We start from the raw sequence: 22,789 nt of genomic DNA on the forward strand, positions 1-22,789 counted from the left end.
ATAATTTGGGATTTTTTTAAAAGAACTTTTGAATGTGTAGGAAGATTGACAATGACGCTAGAAAAAAACAAAAATGTCTGTTGGAGGATGAATATCGTAAAGCTCTGGATGTATTGCAGGGAGAAATTGTCTATATGGAAGAACAGCATAAGAAAACAATACAGGAACTTCAAGATCTCCACATTGTGGAAGTTAAGAAAGATAAAGAAAATTGCCAGCAGCTTCAGAAAGAGTTGGAGCAACTAAACTCAGACAAAGGCCAGGTGAGAATTGCATACGTTCGCTTTGACATTTAAGAAAATCAAAAATCCCTTTACCTTTGCATTTGGTCTTGCATTTTGCATTCATTTGAGACTACATATTTGAGGAGCAGTATAAGGAGCCACCGTTTCCAATTCTGCTGCACTTGCCTACAGAGTTTTCTCATGGCCAAACTAGATAATACATTTAATGTGTAGATGTATTTAATATGCCACTATTTTGTTTTTGGAATAGTGGGGGGAAGGGAGATGATCAGGATCAGAATCACTGCGCTGGGGAAAGGAGGGCAATTCTTTGCCTCCTATCTACAGTCCCAACAAAAATTGTACCCTCAAAGATGGTAGCCTACCCGCCCCAGGAGGTAAGCTGTCATTGACACCAAAGGCAGTTGCCCTCCCAAGGCAAATGGGAGCTGAGGCTGGCTTTTTGTCAGATTCACAGTGTTCTAGGAAAGTGTTAACCCCACCCAGCTGCTACCTAAAACATAAAAAAATACTAAAGGCATTCAAACATTTAATATATTGGCTACTTTGGCCCTCAATAGGACAAAATAGGGTACAGAATTGCATTCTTTTTTGAATTACCAGCACCCCACATCTGTCAAATAAGCCAACTTAGATCAACAGCCGCCAGACCTGATTCACCTCAGCCTGGTAGGACTCTAGAGCTACACTAGCATTAATTTAAAAAGTGGTTTAAAATGGTTTTGTATATTTTTCTTCCTTAGCCAAGGTGAAAGGCATAGATGTTGTCATCCTGGGGAGAAGTTGTCTGCAGGTATCTAGAAAACAAAAAGTTCAGATCAATTCTGAGTTTAATATTTATCAGTACCCATCCTGAAGGTCTTTGAAATTTCAGTACTGATAGGTACTGATAGGAATCAGTAGGAATTACTGATAGGAATTAACAAGAATCCTTACTACAGTGAAAATTTCAATGATGCTTGGGGTGCTTAGCTGGTTGTGATTTCTTTACCTTGCTCTCCAGCATAGTGAAAAACAGGTTGTGGCTTGGGTTAATGGATATTCTAGTATTAAATATAAATGCATGGTAGGGATTATATTATGATTAAAAGTACATACTGTTGTTCCCCACCCCAATATACATTTTTCTATGAATGATTATTGACCCATGGGAAAAATCAGTTGGAGCTAGAGCAGCCAGGAACAACTTCCTGGGAAGGCCCAGAATGGACAATAACGTACAGCTAATATTAGTTTTCAGGGGCCGCAGTGGCTTAGTGGTTAAGACGCTGAACTGCAGACCGGAAGGTCGGCAGGACAGCAGTTCGAGACCCGAGTGCTGCGTGATGGAGTGAGCTCCCGTCTTCAGTCCCAGCTCCTGCCAACTTAGCAGTTGGAAAGCAAGAAATTGCAAGTAGATAAATAGGTACTGCTTTGGCGGGAAAGGTAACAGTGTTCCGTGCACCTGGGTGTTCAGTCATGCCGGTCACATGACCCCGGAAGCGTCTTCGGACCGCGCTGGCTCTTCGGCTTAGAAATGGAGATGAGCACCACACCCTAGAGTCGGACACGACTGGTTGGGGACACCTTTACCTTTAATATTAGTTTTCAGGGATGGTGTATGTCTTTCAGCCCTTTGGAGGGTGGCAGGTCACTCCCGCCCCAAAGTTGGAACACCAGAAGGGGTTCCCCTTTGGGAGTCCTCTGTGGCATTATCGACTGACCACAGAGCATCATTTTGTGCGTAAGCCCAGGAGCTAGGGATTTCTTTTAATATAACTGTGCTTTGATATCCTTTTTGTTTCTTTGGTTGTGTTAACTTGTGTTTTGGATTCTGTGGCAGGAGGGGTGTGATTTAAGAGAGGGTGGAGACATGAGGAAAATAGAGGGGCTGTAATTTTATGGATTGACAGCACAGGGCAGGGTTAGGCAACATGGTGCCCACAGACACATTTCTTAGCACTCACCAAAGGGTCCTACCCCTCCTTCTTAAATTAATGTTCTTATTGGCAGCTGGAATTACTATGAAATAGGTTTATGTTGGTGCTGAAAACTGTGGGTTCTCAAGAGCTCCATGAAGGGCATACCTTGACTTCAGGATAGTGCCTCCCTGTGAAACGTAGGCAGACCCAATTGTTACTTTATCAGGGGGAGGTGCCACACTGCTGTGCCAGGCAGGCTCTGCCTAAGCAGCAGTAAGGCTGAGCCGAGCTGCTCTATACATTCCACAGGGAGGCACTATCCTGAAGTCACACACACACACGTGCACACTCATCTCCCTTCCCTCTTCTCCTGGCATGCCCTTGGAGGGACGTGTGTGTGTGTGGGGGGGGTCTTTTCACTAGGTTGAGGAGATTGCTGGGGGTGGGGGTCTTGGTAGCGTGGTACCTCAACTCCAGCTGGCAAAAGCAATACCTTTTCTCCTACTGTTCCCAATCATGGCTGCCCAATCTCGCTTTCAAACAATCGAAATTATGCGGTGGTCCTTTAAAGAAATATTTAGTGGAAATGAAAGATAAAAAGAATGGTCTCCCCACACCCAAGAGGGATGGCAGGAAATCCAAGTAGTTTTGCTTTTGTCCCTCCAGACCCCACACCTCAAATGGGTTTAAATCCAGATGGAGCTGCAGTGCAAAGCCAGAAGGTGAAAAAAGCCAGAGGGTGATAAAACCCAGCATCCCCACTGTTTGCCTCCACAATGTCAGGAAGGGCAGCAAGAAGCAGCAGTCCAACTGATGCCATTTCTGCTCCAAATCACCTTTGGATTGGGGCACACCGATACTTTTTTCCCAGGTTTGGAGAAGCATCACTTCCAACCTTTGGGTGCAGGAGACTGTAGCCTGGGGATATGCTGTGGAGTTTGCTTCATTGCCAAGGGACAGATTCATAGCCTCCCCTCGATCCCTACAATCCTTGGAGCACCAAAAGTTTCTAAGCACCATAAACAATCTTTTAGAGATTTGGTCTATAGATAACCTGTGCCACCAGCGGACATCCATTCTGGTGTTTTACTCCATTTTCTTTTTGGTCCCCCAAAAGAAAGGGTCCATCAGATGCATCCTAGATCTCAAGCAGCTCAATGAACACGTGACCAAAAATTACTTCAAAATGGAAACTCTGAAGACAATTGTGGAGGCTGTTTTGAGGGAAGAATTTCTAGCATTGATCAGCCTGTTGGAGATTTACCTCCACATCCCAATTTGGGAGTTTCTGCCAGTTTCTAAGGTTCTGTTATGGTAACAGTCATTATCAATTTTAGTGCTCCCCTTCAGGTTGGCCTCAGCCTCCTGGTGTTCACCAATGTGCTCACAGTGTGCTACTCCACTTCATTGTCAATTTTGATGACAGTAAAGGTGTCTATGTCAGTAGTGGCTATGGGGGGGAATGCACAATTGAGGGTTTTGTCCCAATTCTGCAAACCCCCAGGGGTTTATTTGTGCCACCCCCTTTTTTGATGGACCTGGAATTTTCCCTCCTCTGGGGTAATTGCACAGGGTTCTCATGGTGCATAGGGTGCCTCCCGACTAGGAGAGGCTCCGTGTGAAGTTTGGTCCTGATCCTGCAAACCCCCAAGGTTTTATAGCCACCACCTCCTTTCTGATGCTCTCAGGATTTTCGCGCCTTAGTGAGTAATCGCACAGGGATTTGATGCTGGACTGGGTGCCTCCCAACTGCCAACTTTAGAGGTGGGTGAAACAGTGGCACCGCTCAGCCAGGAGGACTGCAGGAGGACAGGGGGCAGGGAGGGGCAAGTCAAATTACACACAGGAGCTTATTAGCCCATTTGTGTAGTTTGTGTATTATTTTCAAAAATAACCTACTGTGCGTAGCTTATTAACTCCCCATGAGTTATCATGACATCCAAAGGCTGCCGTAGCATCAGACCATGCTACAGTATGCTTGGAGTTGAAATTTTCAGATACACTTAGGCCCCCCAGTCTCTGGCACCTTAATCTTTATCTTAATGATGAGATGTTTAAAACTTAGATTTCTGCTGAATACCTGTGTATTTTAAAACCAGTGAGGGCATGGCTGGTTCTTGCACCATCGAGTGGGAGACCAGTAAATCTTTTATACAGGGCTGAATTATTGCCTATTCTTCTTATAAGAGTGTTTTGTAAATGCGATAAATGTCTCTAAATAAGAAGTTGCCATTCACCCAACTTCACAACTTTTATCAGGAGCTGCAGAATGTAAAATGTGAGTCAAATAATATTCTTTTACAGGAGGCAGAATTTGCCTTTACCAGTTTACCACAGGCATATTGGGAAAATGGTGAATGTCCCAGTAAGATCCTGGCACATCGTGTTAAACAACAAAAACATTGATACAGATGTTTAGCTAATAGGCGTAGAATCATAGAATAGTAGGATTGGAAGGGGCCTATAAGACCATCGAGTCCAACACCCTGCTCAATGCAGGAATCCACGTCAGCATCCCTGACAGATGGCTGTCCAGCCTCATCTTGAATGTCTCCAGTGTGGGAGAGCCCACTACCTCCCTAGGGAATTGGTTCCATTGTCGTATTGCTCTAACAGTCAGGAAGTTCTTCCTGATGTTCAGCCGGAATCTGGCCTCCTGTAACTTGAGCCAATTCTTCCGTGTCCTGCACTCTGGGATGATTGAGAAGAGATGCTGGCCTTCCTCTCTGTGACAACCTTTCAAGTACTTGAAGGGTGCTCTCATATCTCCCCTCAGTCTTCTCTTCTCAAGGCGAAACATGCCCAGTTCTTTCAGTCTCTCTTCATAGGGCTTTGTTTCCAGTCCCCTGATCATTTTCGTTGCCCTCCTGTGAACCCTCTCCAGTTTGTCTGCATCCTTCCTAAAGTGTGGTGCCCAGAGCTGGACACAGTACTCCAGATGAGGCCTAACCAGTGCTGAGTAGAGGGGAACTAGGACTTCCCGGGATTTGGATGCTATACTTCTGTTAATGCAGCCCCAAAGAGCATTTGCCTTTTTTGCAGCCACATCCCATTGTTGGCTCATCTTCAGCTTGTGATCGACAACAATTCCAAGATCCTTCTTGCTTGTAGTATTGTTGAGCCAAGTATCCCCCATCTTGTAACTGTGCATTTGGTTTCTTTCTCCTAGGTGCAGCACTTCGCATTTATCCCTATTAAATGTCATTCTGTTGTTTTCTGCCCAGTGCTCCAGCCTACCAAGATCACTTTGAATGGTGTTTCTGTCTTCCAGGGTATTAGCTAACCCCCCCCCCCCCATTTGGTGTCATCTGCAAATTTGATCAGCATTCCCTGCACCTCCTCCTCCAAGTCATTAATAAAAATGTTGAAGAGCACTGGGCCCAGGATGGAGCCTTGCAGTACCCACCTCATTCCCTCTCCCCAGTTTGAGAAGATCCCATTGATAAGCCATCACTCTGAGTCCGATTCTATAGCCAACTGTGAACCCACCTGGTAGTTGTTTCATCTAGCCTACTTTGAGCTAGTTTGCTCATCAGAATATTATGGGACACTTTGTTGAAACTTTTGCTGAAGTTGAGGTATGTTATGTCCACAGCATTCCCACAGTCCACAAGGGAGGTTACTTGATCAAAAAATGAGATCAGATTCGTGTGGCAGGATTTGTTCTTAACAAATCCATGTTGACTTTGAGTACGCACTGCATCGTTTTCAAGGTGCTTACATACTGATTGCTTTAACATCTGCTCCAGAATTTTCCCAGGGATTGATGTCAAACTGACTGGTCTGTAGTTCCCAGGTTCCTCCTTTTTGCCCTTTCTGAAGAAAGGGACAACATTAGCCCTCCTCCAGTCATCTGGCGCTTCACCCATTCTCCATGATTTCTCAAAGATAATAGACAGTGGTTCTGAGAGCTCTTGTGCCAGTTCCTTTTTTACTCTAGGCTGCAGTTCATCTGGTCCTGGAGATTTATACTCATCCAAAGTAATTAGGTGTTCCTTGGCCATATGCCTATCGATCTCAAGCTGCAATCCTTCCCCTTCAGCCTGTACTTCGCCTTTGCCAGGGGGGGTCATAGACCCTCTTTTGGGAGAAGACTAAGCCAAAGTAGGAACTGAGCACCTCTGCCTTTTCTTTGCCATCTGTTATCATTTTGCCATCCTTATTTAATAGCTGAACCACCATTTCTTTCCCCTGTCTTTTACTATGCACGTAGCTGAAGAAAGCCTTTTTGTTGCTTTTAGCATCCCTCACTAACCTCAGGTCGTTCTCAGCTTTAGCCTTCCTGATGCCATCCCTGCAATTCTGTGCTACCTGCCTGTACTCTTCCTTTGTAGCTTGGCCTTCTTTCCACTTCCTATATGTGTGCTTTTTTGTTTTCAGGTTATCTCTGAGCTTTTTGTGAAGCCACATTGGCTTCTTCTGTTGTCTTCCACCTTTTTTTCTTGTTGGTATTGCTTGTAATTGTGCCTTTATCATTTCCTTTTTTAAGGCCATTTTGATGGTGCTCAGATTTTATTAGCTATTTGGGAATACTTCTTCCCAGAGACATATCTCAAATAATCAAGCTAAATGTAAATAATTGATTAATGACATCTCATGAGATATCGATAGATGGGCATTCTTAAAGTTGAGTTTGTGGGGCAAGGTTAATGCATTTAAGATGAATATTATACCTTGAATTATTTATAGTATACATGGGATTCCTCTACTTATACTTGGCAAATATTTCCAAAAACTCAGTGCTCAGTTTTATAAATTTGGAGTGTGGAAGTTTTTCTCACCACGAATATCTTTATAAAGGATGCATCTTCCAGTTCAAGAAGGTGGCTTAGGCTTTCCAGATCTTGCTTTATATCACCGGGCCTTTTTGCTGACCTGTACTCAGTTTTGGTCTATTCCATTTAGATTTGATTTTCCACCTTGGTCAGTTTTGGAATTTTCCTGTCTGGAGCCTCTCTCCAAATAGATGATACTTGGTTCTTGGCACATTCAAATGGATAAGCCCTATCCTCCCACAAATCTGGCAGTTAGAGGCATGTAGTGTATAATGTCAGGTCAATTACAGGTTGATCTACTTTCCCATGCTAAATTGACTTTATGGGGAAATCCAGATTTAAACATTAGAAAGAAAATGTTTTTGTGGCAGATTTGGATGGTTAAGATGATTTTTTTACCTTGGATCAATTACTGGGTGCTGACTATGAGTTTTTGTCATTCTCAGCTTTGCGAGACAGATGTGATCTACCTGCTGCAGCTGACTGGCAGTACTTGCAGCTGCAGCATTTGTTAGAATCTAGGTTCAGTTCTGCCGCTTTTACAGCTTCAGAGTCCTCTTTGCTATTGGAACAATGATTGAAAGCAATCAGTTATATCGACCCATGACTCATGTTTATAAATACTTATCAGTAAATAGGTATGATACACAGGAATAGAATAGGGTACTGGATTGTTCCATTTTGTCTAATCAATGGATCCCCTCTTTAGCATCTGTATCTGCAGTGTCTGTGGACGTCCGGTTATGTCTTATTCAGCAAAAACTCTTGTTTTGGGTCTGTTGGATACCACAATGTCTCTTTAACTTCAGCTGGTCCAAAATAGGGCAGCAAGATTGTTAACAGGGACTGGCCTGCAAGCTCATATTACGCCAGTACTTTTCCAGCTGCACTGGCTGCCAGTCCATTTCTGGGCCCGATTCAAAGTGCTGGTGTTAACATTTAAAGCCCTTAACGGCTTGGGGCCAGGTTACCTGAAAGATCGCCTCCTCCCATATGTGCCTGCCCGGACCTTAAGATCATCGTCAGCGGCCCTTCTCCGTGAGCCCCTGCCAAAGGAAGTGAGGCAGGTGGCTACTAGGAGGAGGGCTTTTTCTGTTGTGGCACCCCGGCTCTGGAATGAGCTCCCTAGTGAGGTTCGCCTGGCGCCTACATTGTACTCCTTTCGGCGCCAGGTGAAGACCTTTTTATTTTCCCAGGCATTTTAGCATTTTAGCTTTCTAAATTTTTATCTTTGCTGTTTTAAATCTGTATTTTAAACTCCTGTACTGCTGCTAGGTTTTACTGTGGTTGTATTGTTATATTGTGGTTTTAATGTTCTATATATTTTAAATTGTTTTATTGTGTGTTGTTTGGTTTTAGTTTTTGTGAACCGCCCAGAGAGCTTTGGCTATTGGGCAGTATAGAAATAAATAAATAAATAAATAAATTTAACAAAATTTGTCTAACTCGGCTAATTGTTGGAGGTGTAATACAGCTGATGATTTTTTTTAACTATATGTTTTGGAAATGCCCAGTAGTCGCCTCGTTTTGGGAGGAAGTTATATGGAGAAACTTTGCATTGGAACACACTTGAATATTTACTGATGTACATGTTCTTTTAAATTATTTACCTGCTTCCTGGAAGTTAATGGATGGTTAGTGTAAATGGATTCTCCGCACCCTTTTGACAGCCAAAAGACTGGTATTACAACACTGGATGGATAAATGCTCACCTCCTATAGTGCTTGAAGACCTAATAATGCCATCAGCATTCTAAAGCGTGGTATATGGGTGCCACTCGCGAATGCATACGTGTATGGGTATTTGGTCTTTTACTGAGTTTATGTATAATCCACTTTTTCTAGAATGTTGTAGCCAATTGAAATTGATAGTTTTAACACATGTGGTTATATATAGTTCCTTTTTCTTTTTTCTTTCTTTTTCCTTTTTAATGATGAATGAAACTCAAGAGCTTTGGGGCCCAGATAGTTTTCTCCAGTAGTTAGAAGAGGGATACAAAGGGAACGAAAAATACTCCGGGTGAATGACTGGCTACGAAGGTGGTGCCGATGAGAGAGATTTGGATTCTGGGACCACGGGCTATACTTCCTGGAAGATGGGCTGTTGGCTAGGGACGGGTTGCACCTCACAAAGGATGGGATGAATGTGTTTGGCCACAGCATGAAGAACTTCATCAGGAGGGCTTTAAACTGAATCCTACGGGGAAGGGAGATGTAATGTTGGGAGTAACAATGGACATAGGCGCATGCACTGCAATGGAGAGAACAGCTCTGATAGCGCCCAATAATAGTCTTCAGACACATGTAGGAAGAAAGCCAGACTATGAAGCACATGGTCTTCGATGTCTATATACTAATGCCCAGAGTATGGGAAACAAACAGAACGAACTTGAACTCTTAATACAAGAGGGAAATTATGACCTGATAGGTATAACTGAGACTTGGTGGGATGACTCTCATGACTGGAATACAGCAATTGAAGGATATAACTTGTTCAAAAAGAACAGGAGGAACAGAAAGGGAGGCGGGGTTGCACTGTATGTGAAAAATACATATCTCTGCACAGAAATACAGGAGGAGGAGCTTGGTAGCCCCATCGAGAGCATCTGGGTTGAAATAAATGGAGCAAAGAATAAAAGGAACCTGGTGGTCGGAGTCTACTACCAGCCACCCAATCAAGGAGAAGACAAGGATGAAACTTTTGAAAAGCAACTAGCCAATGTTTTAAGGAAGCATGATGTAGTAGTAATGGGGGACTTCAGTTTCCCCAATATTTGTTGGGAGACAAATTCTGCAAAACGTGGCCCCTCCAGGAACTTCCTGACTTGTGTGGCGGATAACTTCCTCCTACAGAAAGTAGAGGTAGGAACTAGAGGATTGGCTATCCTTGACTTGATCCTAACCAACAGAGATGACTTAGTGGATAAAGTAGCAGTTACAGGAACTCTGGGGGAAAGCGACCATGTTGTACTTGAGTTCTTGGTTCTAAGGGAAGCAAAAGCCAAGTGTAGTCAAACGCGTACCCTGGATTTTAGGAAAGCTGATTTTCATAAACTCAGAACAATGATCAGTAAGGTCTCATGGCAAGTGATGCTAGCGAGAAAAGGAGTCCAAGATGGGTGGGAGCTTTTAAAAAAGGGAATTCTCAAGGCACAATCGCAAACAATTCCAACAAGAAGAAAAGGTGGAAGACAACAGAAGACGCCAATGTGGCTTCAGAAAAAGCTTAGAGATGGCCTGAAAACAAAAAAGCACACACATAGGAAGTGGAAGGAAGGCCAAGCTACAAAGGAAGAGTACAGGCAGGTAGCACAGAATTGCAGGGATGGCATCAGGAAGGCTAAAGCTGAGAATGAGCTGAGATTAGCAAGGGATGTTAAAAACAACAAAAAGGCTTTCTTCAGCTACGTGCATAGTAAAAGGCAGAGGAAAGAAATGGTAGTTCAGCTATTAAATAAGGATGGCAAAACAATAACATGACAAAGAAAAGGCAGAGGTGCTCAATTCCTACTTTGGCTCAGTCTTCTCCCAAAAGAGGGTCTATGACCCCCCCCCTGGCAAAGGCGAAGTACAGGCTGAAGGGGCAGGATTGCAGCTTGAGATCGACAGGCATATGGTCAAGGAACACCTAATTACTTTGAATGAGTTCAAATCTCCAGGGCCAGATGAACTGCATCCTAGAGTCATAAAGGAACTGGCAGAAGAACTCTCAGAACCGCTGTCTATTTTCTTTGAGAAATCATGGAGGACGGGGGAAGTGCCAGATGACTGGAGGAGGACTAATGCTGTCCCTGTCTTCAAAAAGGAGGAACCTGGGAACTACAGACCAGTCAGTCTGACATCAATCCCTGGGAAAATTCTGGAGCAGCTCATAAAGGAATCCATCTGGAAGCACCTTGACAACAATGCCGTGATTACTCGAAGCCAACATGGATTTGTCAAGAACAAATCCTGCCAGACAAATGTGATCTCATTTTTGGATCAAGTAACCTCCCTTGTAGACCGTGGGAATGCTGTAGACATCATATACCTCGACTTCAGCAAAGCTTTTGATAAAGTGCCCCATGATATCCTGATGAGCAAACTAGCTTAAAGTGGGCTAGATGAAACAACGATCCAGTGGATGCACAGTTGGCTACAGAATTGGACTCAAAGAGTGCTTATCAATGGGACCTTCTCAAACTGGGGAGAGGTAACGAGTGGGGTACCGCAGGGCTCAGTCCTGGGCCCAGTGCTCTTCAACATTTTTATTAATGACTTGGAGGAGGAGGTGCAGGGAATGCTGATCAAATTTGCAGATGACACCAAATTGGGCGGGATAGCTAATTCTTTGGAAGACAGAAACAAAATTCAAAGTGATCGGGATAGACTGGAGCGCTGGGCAGGAAACAACAGAATGACATTTAATAGGGACAAATGCCAAGTTCTGCACCAAGGAAAAAGAAACCAAATGCACAGTTACAAGATGGGGGATACGTGGCTCAACCACACTACAAGCGAGAAGGATCTTGGAATTGTTGTCGATCACAAGCTGAAGATGAGCCAACAATGTGATGTGGCTGCAACAAAGGCAAATGCTCTTTTGGGCTGCATTAACAGAAGCATAGCTTCCAAATCCCGGGAAGTCCTAGTTTCCCTCTACTCAGCACTGGTTAGGCCTCATCTGGAGTACTGTGTCCGGTTCTGGGCACCACACTTGAAGAAGGATGCAGACAAACTGGAGAGGGTTCAGAGGAGGGCAACCAAGATGATCAGGGGACTGGAAACAAAGCCCTATGAAGAGAGACTGAAAGAACTGGACATGTTTAGCCTTGAGAAGAGAAGACTGAGGGGAGATATGATAGCGCTCTCAAGTACTTGAAAGTTTGTCACAGAGAAGAAGGCCAGGATCTCTTCTTGATCATCCCAGAGTGCAGGACACAGAATAATGGGCTCAAGTTACAGGAAGCCAGATTCCGCCTGAACATCAGGAAAAACTTCCTGACTGTAAGAGCAATACGACAATGGAACCAATGACCTAGGGAGGTGGTGGGCTCTCCCACACTGGAGGCCTTCAAGACGAGGCTGGACAGCCATTTGTCAGGGATGCTGTGACTTGGATTCCTGCATTGAGCAGGGGGTTGGACTCCTGGCCTTGTAGGCCCCTTCCAACCCTACTATTCTATGATTCTATGATCTGTTTTGTTGAAATTCAGAATATAACTTAATTAGAAAAACACAGATCTGGTAGGAAGCAGCTGGGCTGTTAGAGGGGGAGGGACCCTCACTGAATGTTGTTTGTCACCCCAGCTTCTTCTGGGCCATTTCTCAGCCAACAGAGTTTGAGTTGCCTTGGTGACAAAAGTGTGCATTGAAGATGCTTCTGCTGAATGACTGATTGGTGAATGAAAAAACTGGCAGCCAGAAGTTGATTCTGAATGAGAATGCTAATCTAGCTTCTATCACAGAGACCTGTGTTACGATACAATACGATACTTTAGTGCTTAAAGCCATAGGCCACCACGATGTACATTAAAGAGAGAGAGAGAGAGAGAGAGAGAGATCAGTACAGTCACATATTTGTATATACATAAATTCATACATCCAACAGAATCATCCCTAGTAGGCTGTTTGGGCTTTGGCACGTATTTGCCTTGCTGCCAAGGCAAATTTTGCTACCTGGGCAGTGGTGAAAGCGTCAGTGCCAGAAAGAAGGACACACATCTGTTCTAAAGTTGTTCTGTTTAGGAGGCTCTGGGAAATAATGGCAAGAAATGTATGCCTAGGATGGCCATAGAGAGGGCATCTTAGTAAGTAATGAGAGACATCCTCAGCCTCCCCAGACCCACAGATACAGAGTCTCTGATGGACTGGGGTATTGTCAAATCTTCCCTCCAAGAAGGCAGAAGGCATGCGTTGTAGACACAATGCTGTAAATGATTTCCGTAAGTGAGGCACAGTCAGAGTTGTAAAGTAACTCTCCAGACCAAATGACGTCTTATATAATGGGTACCAGCAAAAGTAAGGCATTTGTGAGATTGTAACCAAATCCATCCACTCTATCAGAAGGGAAAGAAGGAAGGGACTTGGTATCAATTTCATAAGCTTGCAACGTAGGTTTGGTCAGGTTTACCCAAGACTTTTGGGATGGGGTCTGAAGTTGCTCTTGAAAGCATTTTTTTGGAAGGTGGGAATTGCTCATATGGGTCAACTTGAGCCAATACAAAGCGAGAGCAGCATAAATAGATGTTTTAACTGAAATCAATCCTACTTCTGCCCTTAGAAGGGCCCCAGGTGTACTCCGGGGGACAGTTAAGAGAGATCTCATAAAAGAGTTCTGAACCACCTCAAAAATAGAGGCATTCGTGTATCCCCATACCTCAGCCCCATATGTCAGTTGTGAAACTACCTTCTTCTGAAATAGCTCAACTGCAGGGGCAACCAAACTTCCCCCTTGTGATCAAGAGAACTGAAGGAGAGATTGAGTAGACTGGGATGATTTCGGCTTAATTACATCTAGATGTTGTCTCCACGAAAGTCGGGCGTTGAAATTAAGGCCCAAATATCTAAAGTTGTTAATTTGTTCAATGGATTCATTGTCCAACTTCCATGTATGTGTTTTCCTTTTCTTCCTAAATACTACAATTTTAGTCTTAGCATAGTTAATAGACAAATGCTCTCTTGTGCAAAATGTACTCAACTTTCTCAAGAGCCTTCGCATACCAAGTAATGTCGTGGAAATCATTGCGATATCATCCGCACATAGGAGGACTGAGAGTTTAACATCCTGAATAGAAGCTGGGAAGGATTCCAAATAACTCAGTTGTTGTACAATGCTATTAATATAAAAATTAAAAAGAAAAGGGGCCAATAAACATCCCTGACGCACTCCTTTATCAGTTGGGATCCTTTCTGATAACAATCCATTCGCCCCCAGCCTAACTCTAAGAGTAGTGTCAGAGTGAAGCAATTGGATTAAAAGAAACAGCCTTCTATCAATGTTTGTGGCAGATAGCTTTTGCCACAAACGATCTCTATCTACAAGGTCAAAGGCTGAACTAAAATCCACAAAAGTAACAAATAACTCTTTTCAATCCTGCTGAGAATATTTCTGTTTTAGGTGATGGAGAACAAAACACTGGTCTATTGTAGATTTCCCCTTTGCAAACCCGGCCTGTTCTTCAGCTAAGATCAAGTTTTCATCTGCCCATGACTCTAATTTTGTAAAGGATATTTAGTATATAATTTTGAAACAACATTAAGCAGACTGATTGGTCTACAATTATTTGGATCTGCTTTAGAGCCTCTCTTGTGAATAGGAACAACCATGTTCACTTCCCAGCCCTGGGGGATTTTTCCATGCTGGTTTATATAAGTAAACATTTTAGCAAGAATTGGGCACCACCAAGCAGAATTAGATGTAAACAATTCACCAGGAAGCATATCCTCTCCAGGGGCCTTTTTAGGAGGCAGTGAGGCAATTAAATCATGCACTTCATCCCAGGTTACTGATTCCCAATCAGGGCAGGAAATTAGATATAAATAAGACAATGATTAACTTTTTATACCTTAAACAAAAATATTATGAATTTGATGGGAAAGGGTCCAAAGTATTAGCCAATAGGGTCAGAAATCGTAGAATGAAGAATAAAATTGTAGCCATAAAGAATTCAGAAGGTGACAGAATATTTGATTTAGCCAAAATAAAAGTTTGAAAAAAATTAAAAACATTTATGAAACTATTAATATAGATCAGATAAAGTTAGAAGAATATAAAAAAAAACTAATGTAAACCAGATGATTTTACAAGATAGTTTAATGCTGGAGGAAAGAATCTCAGTTGATGAAATCAAAGATGTGATCTCAAACCTAAAAACACAGAAATCACCAGGTGTAGGTGGATATACTAGTGAATTCTACAAACAATTTAAAGATACTTTAATCCCACAATTACATTATTTAAGAAATTCTGGAAGGAGCCCCACTCCCAGAAACATGGAAAAGGTCACACATAGTACTCTTACTCAAACCAGGGAGAGACCCATTAAAACCCGATTCTTATCGGCCAATCTCCTTATTATAAATTATAAAATTTATAAAATTATAAAATCTTTGCCTCAGAGTTGAATAATAGAATTAAAAATTATATAGAAAAATTAATAAATGCAGATCAATTTGGTTTGATACCAAACAGACATATTTCTGATCCAGTTAGAAGGGTTTTTAGCTTGACAGGTTATTGGAAACAAAACAAACTACCTATGGCTGTGGTGGCACTGGATATGTATGAAGCTTTTGACAACATTAATTGGCAATTTTTTAAAAATGCACTGAAATTTTATAAATTCAGTCCCAAATTTTCCAGGGCCATTGGTGCCATATATTCCCCACTATGGGCCTGTATAAAAACAAGTAACTCAGACTCAGAATATTTTGAAATAGGAAGTGGAACTAAACAAGATTGCCCTCTTTCCCCAACTTTATTTACTCTTGTTATAGAATTTTTAGCGAACTATTTAAGAAATAATGATAATATAAAAGCAATCACAATAGGAAAAACAGAACACCTAATCAATCTTTATGCAGATATATGCTATTCACCCTACAATATCCAATAAAAGCTTCCCCATTCTTACAGAATGAATTAGATAACTTTAAAAATTTAGCAGGCTTCCAAATTAATTATAATAAATCTGAATTAATGAATCTAAACATATCCCCCCCAATCAACTTTTAATTCCCCAACAGCTTAGAATCCCCCTAGTAAATAAATACTTCAGATATCTTGGAGTAAATATAAGAAAAATTATAATAAATTATTTCTTATTAATTATGGGAAAATTTGGACCAACATTAAACAGAAAATTAAACAGTGGAATAACTTAATCACTTTCTAGTCGAATGTCATTAACAAAAATGATTATCCTGCCCAAACTTACAAGTTTATTTTATACCTTACCTATTGAAGTCCCTAAAAGAGTGCTAAAACAATGGCAAAATAAATTGGAATACTTTATTTTTAACTCCAAGTCAACCAGAATAACTAACATATTGAAATATAGATAATGTATGAATGGTGGATGGGGTGTGTATGCCCTGGCCATGGGCTGCTAAGGTTTGGAGGTGCTGCAGAAGTGATAAGCCAGATCCAGGTTTACTTACAAGGAGACTTCATTGAGTACTTACAGCACACAGACATACCCAGTGGTCGGATCAGATAGCTTCTCTGAACCCAGAGCCAAGGGGTACAATGGGTTTTATACCATACATGTCAGCAGTGAGGCAGCATGAGGGCAGCAAGCATTAATTAGCGTTCACCTGCAACTTTCCCAGCATAGGCTAACAGCCCCATGTCAGAGGGGAAACAATCAGAACCTTCCCAGCACAGATACCTGTAAACATAGCCTAACAAAGCCACACTTCTCAGGCGCTTCCTAGGCCCTGATAAGTTAAATGGTAGCTCGTTAGCATGGAATGTGCTGAAGCGGCAATATTGACCTTTGACTCATCTTACCAGCCAAGAGGCCCACTAGCAAGAGAATTGCAGCCCATGAACGAAAGCCGAGAGCATTATGGATCTATAGGCCCCTCTAAAACTACTGGTCGTTTGGTTACAGGCTTGGGGCCATTACACTCCACCCCCAGATGATCAAAGGACAATATCAGTCTGCGCGTCACAATCTCTTCTTACCCAGAGGGCTGGATCTTCTTTGCCCTGTCGTTTGATCACCAGGGGATTGGTAATTACTATACTGTATATTTTAGGATATGACAGCCATATTAGCAAGCACACAAGGCTATAAAACTACCCATGATAGTCACGGTTACTGCAACTACTTGCTTCCACCCCCTACCCCCCCCCCCCCGATTCCTTGAAACTAGTCCGAAATCAGTCTGAAGAGGGAGTCCTCTTCTAGGTGATGTATTTTCTCACTTTGTGCATACAAAGCCCTTACACTGTGATTTATCACACTCTGCTTGTCACAGAGTGACAAGCAGAGTGTCACAGAGACCTGTCTTGACAAAGCTGGGTGGTGAGTGCTTGAATCACTCCCAGCTTTGCCCTCACAGAATTTCCCAGCTTTGCCTTTCTTTGTGCAGCAGCAAACAAGACAGGAAGGTGGAGTTGCAGCAGTCTGTTGTGAATCCAGCCCCCTGACCAAGTAGTCCATCCAACAGTCTTCCAGTTTTGAGTGTATGTTCCTGAAAATGGGTGCCTGGGATAGAATAGAACTGTTTACCCTCCACCCCACAGCCCAACGCTCTTCCTTCCTGGGCTAGCTAGCTGATCTTAGTGGTAGCGGAAGTCTTGGGCTTATGGTATGGGGGACTTAAACATTCATGCTAAAACTGCCCTGCCATCAGTGGCTCAGAACTTCATGGCTTCCATGGCAACCATGTGTCTGTCCAAAAGTGGTTTCTGGCTTTGCTTATACAGCAGGGAAAAATCTCAATCTGGGTTTTTGTCCTGGATGGGATAATAGTGATCTGGGCATGGCAGAACTTTCTGTCATGGAACTGATAGGTTTTAGGTTTGCTGAGTCTCCATGACTCTGCCAGCAATGAAGGACTGGTTGGGTTGGTCTCTTCCAAGAAATGGATGAATCCAAATGTTTGCCTGACAGCTCTTACCTATCACCTTGACAGGAGGACTTGTTAACCTCTGGAATGGAGAAATGGTTCAGTCAGTTGATGCATTTACACCTAAGGACCTTCACCCACTTAAATAGTTTTAAAGCAACAGAAAGCCAAATTAAAATTTGCTAACGCTTACTTTAACTTTAATAATTTTCTCAAAGAAACTACTCACGCTCATGTAAAAAATACAAAGCAAAAACAAATCATTCTGGAACAATGTTCTCTGGAAGACAAGTCAAAGGTAGAACTTTTTGGCCTCAATGAGAAACATTATGTTTGGCGAAAAACAAACACTGAGTTCGAACAGAAGAACTTCATCCCAACCATCAAGCATGGTCATGGGAATGTGATGGTTTGGGCCTGCTTTGCTGCCTCAGGATCTGGATGGCTTGCCATCATTGACACAACCATGAATTCTGCTATCAGAAGATTCTAGAGGAGAATGTCAGGCCAAAAGTGGGTCATGCAACATGACAATGACTGTAAACATACAAGGAGAGCTACAAAAGAATGGCTGCAGAAGAAGAAATTCCATGTTTTAGAATGGCCTAGTCAAAGTCTGGACCTAAACCTCATCAAAATGTTGTGGCAGGACCTGAAGCAAACGGATCATGCAAGGAAGCCCTCAGCTGTCACTGAACTGAAGCAATTCTGTAAGGAGGAATGGGCCAAAATTCCTCAAAACCGATGAGAGACTGACCAACGGTTACAGGAAATCCTTACTTGGAAGTCATTGCTGCTCAAGGTGGTGCCACCAGGTACTGAATCTAAAGGTTCACATATTTTTTCACACATGGATATTGAACATTGAATCAGTTCTGGATAAATAAATGTTGGAAAAGCATCATGTTTATGTGTCATTCGTTTAATCAGGTTATTTTTCTTTATCTTGGATTATGGGGTTAGATTAAGATCTAACAACATTTTAGGTTGGAAATATGTGACAATCCTAAGGGGTTCACAAACTTTTTTTTGCCACTGTAGGCACCAAGGATGCATCTGTCACCCCACAGTGCCAACATTTATTGGAGGGTGATAGGTTTTTCCAAAACAGTATTGCGGTGTCCAGTATACCCAGAAGAGCAACTTTTGTTGTATAAGGAGCAATTTGCTTGTGTGGACTTACTCTTGGACTTAATAGGCCTTGCCCATGTAGTACAGAGATCCCAACAAAGGTCCAAGGTTGGATGAAGTGTGTGTGTGTGTGGCTTTGTTTGGGCCTTTTCTAGAACTTTTGCCTTTGATTGCATGGGAAGGATGACCCCAGGAATCCTGAGCACCTTCCCTTGAGTTTTGAGCCTTAGATATTTCAATGGGGAGACCTGTTGTGTGGATCTCTGTCATTGCTGTAGTTTTAGCTTTGGACTGTTCTGGAATTACATAGAGGCTACTGACTATCAGCTATATGATTTCTGAAGAGTGTAAGCATTAAGCTTTTCCTGTGGGATTTCCTTCAATAAAGAAATCTCACTGATTTGGGTATTTGGTGTCAATTTGCCAGTGTGTGTGTGCTTGAAAGATTGGCAAACCTGACATATGCCCATTTCAAGTGTGGGGGGAAAAGTATTCCATTGGTTCACACCTTGGGTTTGCATATAGGATCTTCATTGAGGCCAGAAATACTTGAGGAAAACCAAATTGAGAAAGTGTGGCAGTGATAAATGGCCAGTAAACTTTAACAAAGGCCTTTTCGGTGTCTAGCGATAGGATAGAGGCAGGGGTCTTTTTGGTAGGGCCATAGGATTTCTCGATTCCCGGAAACCAAGGTCAGAGCCAGTGCTCCGACCGCAGCTGCTAGGAACCGTGCTCCCCTCCCCTGCCGCCTCATAGGCAGCGTGGTTCTTGCCGGTCTCTGTGCTCAGAAACAGAGCACAGCGCGGGTGAATAGGGGGCGTTCCTGGGGGCAGGGAGGGGAGGAGACTGTGGAAGCTGCTTATGCAGCCTCCTATGTGCTGTGCAGCCTCCCCCGCTTCTTTGACACACCCTGACTAGACAGCCAAAATCAGCCATCTAGTCACAAAAGCAGGGCAGGCGAAGCATGGAGGAGAGGATCCCCTCCATGCGCTCCGCCTAACCTGCATATTATAGTCAGCCACCTCCGACTATCCTAATCAGCCTCAGCTTTCCTAGTCTCTGCCTGGCAGTATGAACCCTATTTGGTTGGGGTGAACAGATGCTGCCATTATTTCTTGAACTCTTTTAGCTATTGCAGCAATGAAGACCTTGGCATCTATGTTAATCAGGGAGGTTGGTCTATAATTTTCATAAGAACATAAGGATAATCTAGGACAAGAGTGCATCTAGTCCAGCATTCTGTTCACACAGTGGCCAACCAGCTGCCCACAGAGAACCCACAAGCAGGACATGAGTGCAACAGCACCCTCCCGCCCATGTTCCCCAGCAACTGGTGTACATAGGCATGCTGCCTCTGATCCTGGAGTCAGCATATACCTATCAGGACACTAATAGCCTTATTCTCCATGAATTTGTCTAATCCCCTTTTAAAGCTATCCAAATTGGTGGCCATCAATAAATCCTATGGAAGATGTGTTGTGTGAAGAAGTACTTCCTTTTATCTGTCCTAAGTCTCCCACCAATCTTAATGGGATAACCCCAAGTTCTAGTACTATGAGAGGGGGAGAAAACTGTTTCCCTGTGCACTTTCTCCACACCATGCATTATTTTATTGGCCCCTTTCTGCACTTTTTTCAACTCTACAATATTCTTGTTTAGGTGCAGTGACCAAAACTGTAAACATTATTCTGAATGTGGTCACACTATAGATTTGTATAAGGCGAGTATGATCTTGGGAGTCTTATTTTCAATTCCTTTTCTAATTTTACCTAACATGGAATTTGCCTTTTTCACAGCTGCCACACATTGCGTTGACATTTTCACAACCCCAAGCTCTCTTCCTTGTTTGGTCTCCACTAGCTCAGATCCCACCAGCTTATACTTGAAATTGGGACTTTTTGTCCCAATGTGCATCACTTTACACTTGCTTACATTGAACTTAATTTGCTATTTGGATGCCCATTCTCCCAGTTAGGAGAGATCCTTTTGGAGATCCTCTCAATCCCATTTTGTTTTAACCACCCTAAATAATTTGGTGTCATCAGCAAACTTGGCCACTTCACTGCTCACTCCTAGCTCCAGATCATTTATGAATAAGGTGAAAATCATTGGTCCCAATACAAATCCTGTGGGACCCCACTGTTTACGTCTCTCAGATGCACAGAACCCTTGCACAGAACCCCTGATCTTTTCCCAGTTTGGGGATGACTGAAATGAGGTCTTTTGTAGAGTGGGTGGCAATGTGCCTATTAAAAAAAAATCCCGATAAAGCTCCAAAAGTCTGGGTGTCATGACTTCAGATTAGAAATCATAACACCCAGATTTTATGATGTCGATCAATGGAGAATCCATCAGGGCCAGGAGCCTTTCCTGTTTTCAAGTTTTAATCACTCCTTCTATTTCTTCCTATTGTAGGAGTTCCACTAGGAGCTCCCTTTGCTGCGTATCCAATTAAGGAAGGTTCAGATGGGAGAGAAAAGCCTCAACTGCCTCTGCATCAGGGGTACTGTCGGCTTTATAGAGCTCAGAATAAAAAGTATGAAACTGGGCATTAATTTGTTGTGGCAAGGTGTATGTATTGCCTACGTTGTTCTTAATTAGTGATATGTATTCTCTAGCCCACTGTTGTTTCAGGTGATGTGCTAAGATTTTATCAGGCTTTTCCTTTCATTCTCAGTACCACTGGTATAGGCAGGTTAAATAAAACTCTGCTTTAATAGCATATTAAGATCTTATTTGGCATGTTCCAGTTTGGTGTACAGGTCTGGGGAGGGGTGTGCTGCAAACTGGGATAATAGTAATTTCACCTCCTCTTGGATCTTATTCTCCTGTCGTAGTCTCTCATGCTTCTTATTGGAGGCTTCGATTCTGCCACCCATAAATGCATTACAGGCTTCCTACTCAATTAACATGAGGTTGTGGGCCCACCATTGAGGGTAGAATAATCACTCAGGTCAGAGGCCATTTACATTTTGAACTCTTGATCATTCAAAAGTCTCTACGCACTTGAGGGTTTCCAAAGAACCAGAGTGTGATCAGAGATAGCGATGACAAGTATATTGAAGTTGGAACTAAGAGAAAAAGTGGCATAGGGAAATAGTGAAGCCTAATACAGGTTCTTACCAGCATTTCGTTACTGTCCATGATCTGGTCAATATGATGGGCAGCGAGACATATATGGCACCATGTGTGGGCGTGATCCAGCGACAGGTCTCCTCCACTGCAGAGCTTACTTTGGTGTAGCCCATCCAAGTAAATAATGAAAAAACAGAAGACACAGTTGAGGCAAACAGGCAGAAAAGTAAACCGGAAAATAGCACAGATGTTGGTCAGTTGAATAAAACAAGAGAAAGGGCTCAAATAGCGGCCTGAGTTGACAAGAAAAAGTCTGGTGAATAAGTAGAATATGGTGTTGCTCAAGCAAGGGTGGAATTGGGACCAAAAATATAGCTTTTTCAAATACTGAATCCATTATTTCAAACAGCATACCAGGAGAACAGCACAGACTCTGTATAAAAATAATAACACACACACCATACAGAATGGAATAACAAAAAGGACAACAACCAGTAAACTATCTTACAACCATCTAGTTATTTAGCCAACAGACAAAAACCACACCAATAAATGATAAAATAAGGAAAAATAGAAATAACATTTTAACCAATAATGCATGCTCTTCGCAGATCACGAAAACTTTCAAACTCCTTCCAGACAAGGGCTCGCCCACCTTCCAGCTTGTTTGTGATCTCACAAATTCCAGCCTGAACTCTCAACTTTGAAGAGACATAAACAGGAGGTCCCCATAAAGTATCAAGAGGGTTACCTCAACACCCAATCTCAGGATCTATGTTGCCTTCATATGAGCCAAGGCTATATGTCATTTATATGTTCAATGAGAATAATAATAGCTATAATGATAATAGTAATAGTTATATGAATAAAACTAGTAGTAGTAATAATAATCAATGCTAATAATATAACAATGATAAGCTTTAAAGTAATGCTTGAATAAACCCATATTAACCTCATATAGACAAAATATAAAAATTACATCAAACTTCACATACCATTTCAGTGGTATAAGGTCCGTATTGACATCATGTGGCTAACTAAACAATATTTATCCATAAGTTGTATTATTAAAACTACAACTAAAACAGCTAGAACATATCTGT

General features: G+C 42.5%; 1 protein-coding gene across 19 annotated transcripts in view; it reads left to right on the forward strand.

Moving 5' to 3' along the window:
* Nucleotides 1-22,789, forward strand: part of PCNT (pericentrin) — a 278,152-nt gene that overhangs the window by 98,927 nt on the left and 156,436 nt on the right. For all 19 annotated transcript variants that reach the window (XM_084820798.1, XM_084820789.1, XM_084820783.1 and 16 more), the window contains one exon: nt 120-263. In XM_084820798.1, the coding sequence (XP_084676924.1) occupies nt 120-263 (144 nt within the window). The remainder of the gene's footprint in view (nt 1-119; nt 264-22,789) is intronic.

The sequence above is a fragment of the Heloderma suspectum genome, chromosome 1 (assembly GCF_057233095.1).
Source record: "Heloderma suspectum isolate Gila_16-S chromosome 1, 16-S_ref, whole genome shotgun sequence".
NCBI classification, from domain to species: Eukaryota; Metazoa; Chordata; class Lepidosauria; order Squamata; family Helodermatidae; genus Heloderma; species Heloderma suspectum.